The 10,562-nt window shown below is 36.3% G+C and overlaps 1 protein-coding gene across 2 annotated transcripts in view; it reads right to left on the bottom strand.

The window, feature by feature from the left end:
• Window positions 1-333: 333 nt before the first annotated feature.
• The window catches only part of LOC147069752 (retinaldehyde-binding protein 1-like), a 118,935-nt gene continuing 108,706 nt past the window's right edge, over window positions 334-10,562 (bottom strand). For both annotated transcript variants that reach the window (XM_085950637.1, XM_085950638.1), the window contains exons 3-5: window positions 9,812-10,003; window positions 7,006-7,258; window positions 334-1,646 (exon numbers count right to left, since the gene is read on the bottom strand). In XM_085950637.1, the coding sequence (XP_085806763.1) occupies window positions 1,287-1,646; window positions 7,006-7,258; window positions 9,812-10,003 (805 nt within the window). In that variant the 3' untranslated portion in view covers window positions 334-1,286. The remainder of the gene's footprint in view (window positions 1,647-7,005; window positions 7,259-9,811; window positions 10,004-10,562) is intronic.

Below are 10,562 nucleotides of genomic sequence, written 5' to 3'. Positions count from 1 at the left end.
TAATTAAATCATTTTAACAATACCTACCTCAAAAATTAAACTTAATTATATTTTATTTTAATTCATAATAATATGTACAGTCATTCAGTATTGAGCACATTTTATCCTACTTACTGACACCAACAACGTGGTCATTGTAAGGGGCTTTATTTATTTACTAAAGATGTCGAAGGAAACCTTAATGATGATCAGGCTCCAGAGTCCAGATATATTAAAATGAAGATGAAAAAGATAGCGATTATTTAGTCATTTCGCATTGCAGATTGATTATAACGAGCATCATGACCGGATTTGTTTGCCAAGCCTCGCTAGCCTAAAAATGTATTTTTTTTTACAGAATTTCTACTAATTAAAATAAATATTGAAGTTATGGCCGCACCAAACAACACCCAGTCTTAATCGGACGATCAAAGGTCCCTACGTTTAGTGTAAGGCAACATTTTTTATGACCTGAAACGTCTCAGGGGCAGTTACCGAAGACTGAGGTTGCTTAAATGTGCTTTGACTGTATTTACATAACTTTTAGTTGACAGTACCCAATTCATGAATAACACAAAATGAAAGATAACATTATATTTTAAATGTACCTATCACAATATTATTTTTTTCTAGAAACGAGGGTAATTGTGCTGCAGAGGTGGACACGAGCTTTTATATTTTTTTTTTTACGAAAACAGTTTATTCAATGTAGACAATTATAATAAATAACTTTTTCTGTTGGCGCATCGGCTTTTCGATCATTGAAAATTTGAAATCTTCATACATTTTGATACACCATTATCACAAACTAAGATTATATGAGGTAATATTAGGTTGGGATAGGTTAGATTAGGTTAGGTTATGTTAGGTTAGGTTAGGTTTGGTTTGGTCTAAAAAGAAAGTTGCAAAATCTCATGTCCACCTCTGCGGCACATTTACCGAAACAAGATAACATGAGACGAGCACCGAGTGAGATAAGCCGATACAACAGGCGCAATAAAAACAGTGGTCAATAGTGGCCATATAGGTACATCTTCATAACATCTTTGATATTAACAATACTAAGTACCTACTTAATTACATAAAAAATACAAGTAACGGTCGAAAATGAAAGATTTCATTTTATAATAATGTACTAGTTGAAGTACCTGGCGTTGCACGAGGTCGCATATATTAATATATCTAATCTTCATTACTGATTTATTATTAAGTACCTATTAATAAACTAAGCCCCTCAACAATTAAAAAAACCACATCACAAAATAACAGTAAACTTAAACAGTACAAGAGCTATAAGTAAATAAAAATCAATCTATTTCTAAGCCCTTATTGTTCCCTGTAAGACTGGCAAAAATCCCTCGGCTGGGTTTCTTGATCCTCTTTTTTTCCTCGACTTTAAAGCTCTCGGAGTCGATCAGCCATTCTTTGTAGGTCTTCTCGAATATGATCCTCTGCTCCTTGTGCATCTCCTCGAGCGTCGGCAGGGGGCCGCCGTAGTCCGTTGGCAGGAGCTCGATGTCGACGACCGAGGCAGGCCCGTTGGAGGTGAGGTTGAGTACGCTCATCAGGCCCGACTTCATGAAGGGTTTTATCAGGCACATGACCTGGTTGATGAGCGAGGCGGCGTTCACCACGTTGATTCGCTTCAGGCGCGCTGGATGGGCGTCCTGGAAAAGGAACGAATTCATTATTTTTCAATTTTTTACATGTCCATGTGACGGAGAAATACAGGATGCAAACCACATCCTCTGGGAATTTCCTAAAATGTGAATATAAAATGTTAATAAAAAAAATGTACGGAAGGGGAGAGCTGCTCAAGTCGGTTCAACCAGCTGTTGGGCCCATCGGACCATCTGACCTGGTCGCCACATTTATTGCATTTAGAAAATTTATTTATTTAGGAAAAGAGTATTACAGCGGTTGGCCAATGCGGCATTATACATAATCAATACAAAATTATAAAAATATCTGAATTACAAATAACAACTAATATAACAAGAAAGTAGAAAAGGCAGCATGTGTTTATGTAAATATTAAAGAAACATGATAATGTATAAAATTATAAATTTATCTTATATAAACACGTCCACAAACATTATAGTTAATAAAAAATAAATCAACCTTTATGGTGCCATCAAATAAGTTAATCGCACGATACACAGCATCATGAAACATAAAATCTGTCCTGCGACGAGGTATCTTGAAGACCGTAGAGTTACGAGTGATATTGGTGGGAACATGAAAATTAATATTTGCCAGTATATACGGATTGTAAATGAACCCACGAAGAAGTAAAATGAAATGCTTTAAAAGAGCAATCACTCTTCGGGTGGACAGGGATTGCAGTGATAGCATATCCAGAAGAAAACGAGTCGGGAAATTCATTTTATTATCATTGTCATAAGGAAAGAACCCGTATGTTCTTAAGTAGAGAAATCTAAGAAATCTATTGTGGACTCGATCCAATTAAATTGTGTGGATGTACCTTTTAGGACTCCAAATAATGCTGGCATATTCAAGAATACTCAACACAAATGATACGTATAATGTATGTAGCACTCGGACGTTTTCGAATGATTTTGAAACCCTCATAACAAAACCAAGCATTTTGCTAGATCTAGTACTGATGTTAAGAATATGCTGATTGAAAGTGAACTTTGCATCATACAATACACACAAATCTTTTATCTCCGTTACCCTACTAAATATTATACCAGACAATGTGTATGGGAACAATAAGGTGTGCCTTGAACGACTAAATGAAATAATATTACATTACGTTATACTGCTAATGTGAAAATCCCTTCACCTAAAATGTTCGACAGTTTTGTATTAGCTTTAATTTGTTACTTATCACAATTTTTAATATTGCCTCTACGTGCTCATCTCTCCCATGGGTACCTTAACTTAAAGTCATTTAAATTCAGTCAAAGCACATTTGAGTTCCTGTGCGACTTTAGTCTTGGGTAACTGGTCCTGAGACGTTCCCGTCATAAAAATACAAATGATATTAACATCCAAACGTGGGGGTCCGACAGGCACTTGTTTCTACGCCGAATTTTATGAATGTTATATTTTCTTAAATAGGTAAATAAAAAAAAAACTGTTTTACTTTCACATTATTATCTATATTACAATATTTTTTACTCCATTAAACGTACGTACTTCCAAGATTGAACGTACATAATATGAACATTAAATGTCTTAAATAGTAAAAATTATACTAGACATTTTTGACCTATTTTATTAATGCTATTTGTATAAATAAATAAAAATATAACTATCGAAAAAAAAACGCCAATCCCGGGATCGTCAGATTGTAATCCCGAAATCGGGGATCAAAATTTTGTCTCGGGATTGGATTCCCTAGTCACAATCCTCAACCATGAAGGTAAGACCAAGAAGAGACGCGGGTGTGGAGACGGAGTGTGTTCAAGGGGCAGATTATGTAGATGTAGGTATACAGCAGCCAAAAGCTGGAATATTTTAAAGCAGCTAAAGGGGAAAGTTGTTTATTCACTGAGCAATGACAGATTAATCATTAATCACCTTTCAAAAAAAAAAAAATCAATTATAATAGTCACATTACGTAAAATTTTCACTCGGGTTTTTTTTACTGTAAAAGTAAAACGAGCCCAACCATCCGTTATGGCTGGTAAGTGAAAGATGAAATATATTAATAATTATTATTCAAGACTCGTATTTAATGTAAACAGATAAGTACTGTATTACACACGAAAAGCGGTTTTTTTTTTTGTTACAATATAACGAAAAAGAAATCTCAAATAAGTGTATTATTCCATTTGCGTTTTTTTTTACCGAATGGCAACTGACCTACATGGTCATCTCAGATCGTGAATGAAATTATATTTATCTTACATTTATCTAGCTAAAAATATATAATTGTGCTTGTTGAAAACTGGTAAATGTACGTTCATATTATTATTTGCAGACATCAGCGTTCCGCGCACGAACACAAAATTACAACAGGTCATGAGGCCGAATGGTAATAATCAGGGAACTCAGAAATAATGGGAACTGAAATATATAACGGGTAATGCGTCAATGACATTGAGCTACTTTACGAGCGGATAGTTGGCGAATTTACAATCTGCCTTGTAAAGTCGCCCAGTGTCATCATCGAACAAGCTAACAAACAGATTGTAAACAATCTACCGAGAAAAGTTGAAAGCCGGTAACTTTACACGCTACACGCCGGCGTGTGGGCCTACTGCGTCTGCGCAGTAGAGCGTAGTAACGACCTCTCGGTAAAAAACGAACTACGTTCTGTCAAAATTATCGCTAGCTCGTTGGCTTCTCAGCGAATGGAAAGTTTTGTGTGTCATCATCACAATAGCAGTAGCTGAATCGCCCGCTTTTAAATTCGCCAACAAACAGCTCGTAAAGTAGCTCAATGTAATTGATGCATAAGGCGATAGCAGGTAACCGACTCGAGTAAGGAAGAATCCGCGTTAAATTTACACACGTGTCAAAAATACGTTTTACGTCGAGTACTGAAAACTGCTCTCGGTTTATGCATTTACGCTCATTTAATGTTGGTGTACCTATTACACGTGCATTATGCGTGCTTCATTTTCGTAGGACACTCACACATTCAAACCCCTGCATCAAGATGCGGCGCATTGAATATAGCCTATCGGTATTATATTTATTATCTGTTCTGTGGTACTAATACTAGTGGCATGATAGTATGGTTAAACAATCACAGAAACTACACAGGCTTTGAAAAAATCTAACCCGAAGCACCAGGATGAGAAGCAGTGGAGAGTAGGCTGTTATGATTCGACATAAATAGTGCACACTAAACTTTGTCAGTCATACTTATATATTTTCATTGAACTAAGAATACAATTTGCAGATGCTGCAGTTTTTAAAATTCAATTAAACCCTGCCTACAGTATGCTAAAAAAATGTGCAAATTTTTTTAGCCGTACGTGTTTGTTTTCGTTGAATTAAGGATGGTGTTTATTAGATGTTTTAAATTCATTAAGGCTATACCTCAGTTGAGGCACGGTCTAAAAAGATCGTGGTTATGCCATGCGCGGATTGCGGATCGCCGGTGCAAACGACGCATGCCGAACGAAATATAATTTATCCAACATGCGTCCATTTAATGTTCTGTTTATTGTTCTATAAGTAACAATAATAATAGATTCATTGACATGTTTTCTTTTTCAAGTAAATGGGTAACGTTTTTAGTCATCTTTACACGATTTAAGAATTAATACCCCCGTCGCCATCACGAAACAAATTGACGTATTCACACCTCGACGTTCGCTCTCCGATTGCCAGCGAGAAATTTCGTCGCGCCTATAGTTGAAAGTTATTTGCCGTTTCACTGAAGCATCGTCTTAAGCACTGCCTAAACCAATTTACTCAATTTACAGTTTCAGTTAAATGTTGTAAATATAAAAGGGAAAGAACTCAGGAGAGATCGATCCACAGTGAAACAACTCGGCAGAGCTGAGTTAAATTTGAACAAGTTGAATGGTCCGAGTTGAATGATATTAGAATCATTTACAATAGTATAAAAATATGACATAGTAAATTAGTGACGCTTAGTTCGTGTACAAGGGTTTATATGTGTGTAGTAACAGAGAGGGGAGTTGCGGATACATAACTGGTTGCGCCAAATTGCGGTGGCCGTAATCCTTACTTCCCACGTCCCTCAAATTCCAGTACTATTGTCACAAGACCAGACAATTAGCAATTAAGGATCATAATAATACCGTAATTGCAAACAACATTGAGTGACTTCAAGACAGCCGTTGCGCGTAGTCAGCTCAAGCGAACAAACGAGTGCGTGTTGCCGCATTGGTTTATACATTGAAGTTAAAGTCCCTCCAGCAAACCCGCCCCGTACCACCCTCGGTCTTAATCGAGAGTATCAAGGGACCCATCAATTGGTGATGTGAAGCATCTAAGAATTGGCCTGGGAGTGTCCTGGGAGAAGATGCCCAAGACTTAGATTGCTACGCTCAAAGTGAGCTCTGACTGAGTTTACTGAGTTTACTCTAATGCAAAGTGCCAGGGAGAGAAAAAGCACATGGAAATTACTAAAAAGAAAATGAACTTACTTGTTTATTAAATTAAAGAACGAAGCTAATCATACAGGCAGCAAAATTTATGCGAAAGTGGGACGAATCGACCAAGGGCCGGCACACATATACGTTTTTTCCAGACATACAGTGGCGAATGGAGATAACCAAATATCTGACTCCAGACCATTACACCAGTCAATTTGTGACTGGTCATGGTGGATTCGCTGGCAAGCTCTTCGAGCTTGGACTTGTAAGCCGTCCGACATGTCCATGCGGAGGGGAAATACAGGATGCCAACCACATCCTATGGGAGTGTCTGAGTATGTGCTCCGAACGGGAGGAAATGCTCAGGTCGGTCCAACCAGCTGTTGGACCCATCGGCCCGTCCGACTTGGTTGCTACTAAGGCCAATTATCTTGCTTTCAAAAAATTTGCGGCGTCTTACTATGGGCGTGAAGATCTCTTCACATTGCGTTATACAGACTGATTCAGAAGTTGTACGTGGGTCACGGCCAGGTCAGCTTGATATAGTGTGACAGTCGTACAAGCGATACTTCTGATACCGGCTCTCATCATTTATATTATACAACCTCATTATCATCCATAAATAGTGTACCGTCAAGTGCCGCGCACCTGGTAACCAAAATAAACAATACCGCGCAAGTGATAGTGAAACTAGACCACGGATCCATCATCAAGATCATAAAAGGTCAGTGTCCGGCATCCTGTTGCATCATCTTCACCCCTAGATCCGGAATCCACATTATCCTTAAAACTGCACAGTCCACTGCAAAAAGCGCTACCACATAACAAATATTATAGAGTAGATTTATAAGCACATTTATATCTAATGTAATTTGTACGAAAACACTTATACTAAGAAAATTTGACCGAAACCATCAGGCCGATTCACAAATGATAAAAAACACTCAAGCCGAATTCATATCCATCGTTTTAAAATCACCTGTATGTACATCATGAAAGACCGCAGCGCCGGTATTGACACCCTCGTCAGATGGCCAAGGGTGCACCCCTTCATGTCGAAGAGGACGATGTACCCCTCGCTGAGCCCGTCTTCCGACAGCCGGACGTCGTTGAACATGCAGAAGGTCTTCACCAGCTCGCAGAAGTTCATTTTGGTGTAGTCGCTATCGGACAGGCGGTAGACTAGGATGTTGTAGCCTTCCACAGTTTTGTTAGGAAGAGCTACCATGTGTCTGGAAGATTGAGAGTAGAAACATTATAATTGTACACCAATACTTATTACAGGTGTCACTAAGAAGGTCTTTTAATTTTTCATATTTTCATCTGGTGGCCAGATTTGGTGAATGTGAATGAACAGCATTTTTAGTAAGAACGTTTTTTTCAACATGATAACTAGCTTCCCTGGTTTTTTATATTACTATTTCATTTTACCATTTGAATACGAAATAATAATTACAAGATAAAAAGAACTTTGTATATACAACGTTTTCAAATTTTCTATTGAATCATATTATAAACTTGACCTGACTAGCTTAAACGATCAAAAAAAATTGTACTTGATAGAAATAATACTGAAATGTCATATTGATTTCCATAGTAACACACGTACTAATTTAGTTGCTAGGACCCCAGACCCCTAGCAACCAATAATGGTGTCGAAATAACTTTTTCATACAAAACAGAATTAACTGAAAATGAATTCAATTCTACTTAAAGATGGCTAAAAGTATTAAAAAAAAATACATTGGCATCGTGTTCTGATATATTCTAAAAGTTTCAAATGTCTAGCTAGTCGGAAAGTTAGTTAAAAATCGATTGCAAGATTTGTACCGGACAAAGAACCACCCGACAAATAAGAATATGAGCTAAGAAAAACGTTGTAAAATAGGCACTAAGTGCCCAAAAATCGAAAAAATTGAGTATGCATAAATGTTCTATATGCCATCGTTAATATCCTAAATACAGACATACAAACTTATCTGAATAATGGGATGGGGAAGCCACTGTCGAAAACTACCCAATCAAGACTCGTAACTGGACAAAATCTGACATTCGAATGAAATTAATCAAAATGGCGTCCTATGGTAGTTTGTAGTTCCATTTTTGGTCATTCTACAGATAATTTTGTAGGTCTGTACATGTCTAAGTGACAAAAAATATGCTATAATAAACTACTTTGTATACAAATATATAAGCATTTTATTTCTGACATTGGAGTACTTATATCCCATAGGAATGTTGTATAACATGTCGTTAATATGTTCATAACAATGTTGGTTTGGTTTGGTATCTATCAAATACATACTAAATAATTACAAGATAAAAAGAACTTTTTATATACAACGTTTTAAAATTTTCTGATAAATTATTATGCTCAATAAGCTCATACTTGTACTTGATATGAAGTAAATAAAAAACAAACAAACAAATATAGAATACTGAAATGTCATTTTGACATTTCATTTTGATTTCCATGGTAACGCACGTATATATTAATAATTTAGTTGCTAGGACCGCCCCTTTAGCAACCAATAATAGTATTTTACTTTTTAAGGATTTTTCTGAAATAATTTTCCATACAAAACAGAATTAACTGAAAATGATTTCAATTCTGCTTAAAGATGGCTAAAAGTATTAAAAGAATGCATTGGCATCGTGTTCTGATATATTCTAAAAGTTTCAAATGTCTAGCTAGTCAGGAAGTTAGTTAAAAATCGATTGCAAGATTTGTACTGGACAAGCAACCACCGGACAAACAAGAATACGAGCTAATAAAAACGTTGTAAAATAGCATACTTACATGATTTTATTAATCAATATTTTTATGTAGATACTATAATATGTAGAATTTCCAATAGCATACAATTAACTTTGAAGGCGATTAACACATCTTGGTCATCGACGCACTTGTATTTATTCAATCCTAACCAGTCTGAGTAACCACAAACAATTCATATTGATTTTTCATTGTATACCTATATAAATATCAATGTTAAATTCGTGTTATAATCAATAATTGTTTCATTGATCTGACAGGAAAATTCATTTCATTTGTTTCAAATGTTCTATTTTTTAAATTTGTGTATACAGTCGCACATGGTTATTACGATCACGGATATAGCGAGATCTCAGATGTAACGAGGAAACATTCGTTGACATTTTAGTTTATGGTTTTCTCCATATATTTATTCACTTTTATAACGAGCTACTGATCGGTTATACCGAGCTAAAATATGGTCAAAAATTTTCTTAAAACTGTTAATGTGTCGATCGTTTAAAACATTTCGACCCTAAGCAATAAAATCCGAGCGGACAGCAAACCGCCGTAATCGGATTACATTTATGACACTAGTTAAGTACCTACTTAATTGATGTTTTCGCCGACAATATTGAAAAAGTATATACGCACATGGTTGAAATTGCATGTAAAAAATCCAAGGTTTGTGAAGTCACTAGGTACCTACCAGCGTTCATTACAATAAACAACTTCTTTTGTAGTTTATGAATGCCATGCTTGTTTCGGGGGAAAATTCTAGTTGTGTATTTTTGTTTGAAATGCGACTTTTTTGTTATGTGATCGCTCATTTAAAAATCTCTGATATAACGAGTAACGCTTATAACGAGCAAATTCAGTCGGTCCCATTTTCCTCGTAATAACCAAGTTCGGCTGTATTTTTTTTGTTTGTTTAACTCTTCGGATATCATGCTCCCCTGATACTTTGCAATATAATTTTCAATCTCATTTTCATATCCTTTCACCCCAAAATAATTTTTGTGATCCTTACGTGATGTCAAGAGCCCCTTTCGTCTTCGCTGATGCAGGATTCCTAGTTCCAAACAAATCTGGTGTTCCAGTCCTCAGTGTGAAATAGCACTCGATCGTATCCTTGGTTGCCTTGGCATCGTAGTAGTTGGAATGGAGAAAGAGGTAAACATACTCGTCGGATATCGCTGGTAGATGGGGCTGAGTTGCAAGCCTGGAAGAAGAAGAAGAAGAAAAAGACAATTATTATTATGATTTAATGACATAAAACCAGTTTATGATTTTAGAAAGTCGTGAGACCTCAGATTATATACCTACTACTTTTTTTAAATACGAACCTGTAACCGCTGGATTCACTTCAATGCGTTTTTACCAAATTAAGCTAGGTACTGGAATCCTACTTAATTACGACGAATTTAACTAGTAGTTCTTAAAAGAAAATGCTTGTCAAATTGTGTTAGTGTTGACTATCGGTGTTTGTGTTTCAAATTTGGTTATTCCACCTCCATAAATGACCAAAGCGTTGGGGATCTGATACGACTTGCCCAGGATACGGAGATGTACTGCGAGTTGGTTTTCAATCTCCGACAGAAGACAGCACCAAAAGAAGAAGTAAATGCATAAACCAGGCTAATACCCCGTTTACACTTACATGGATTTACTGCTGACAGTACGTATTACCATGGCCGTAACAAGAAAATGTACGTGTAAACATATTTTTTTATCATTCAGTTGCCAAGATTGCAGGCATGAATCAAAAAAGTTCGGAAGCT

The sequence above is a fragment of the Rhyacophila brunnea genome, unplaced genomic scaffold, assembly GCF_057557595.1.
Source record: "Rhyacophila brunnea isolate RB1 unplaced genomic scaffold, BYU_Rbru_1.0 scaffold_23, whole genome shotgun sequence".
Taxonomy (NCBI): domain Eukaryota; kingdom Metazoa; phylum Arthropoda; class Insecta; order Trichoptera; family Rhyacophilidae; genus Rhyacophila; species Rhyacophila brunnea.
This window is presented reverse-complemented; position numbering and strand designations above follow the sequence as displayed.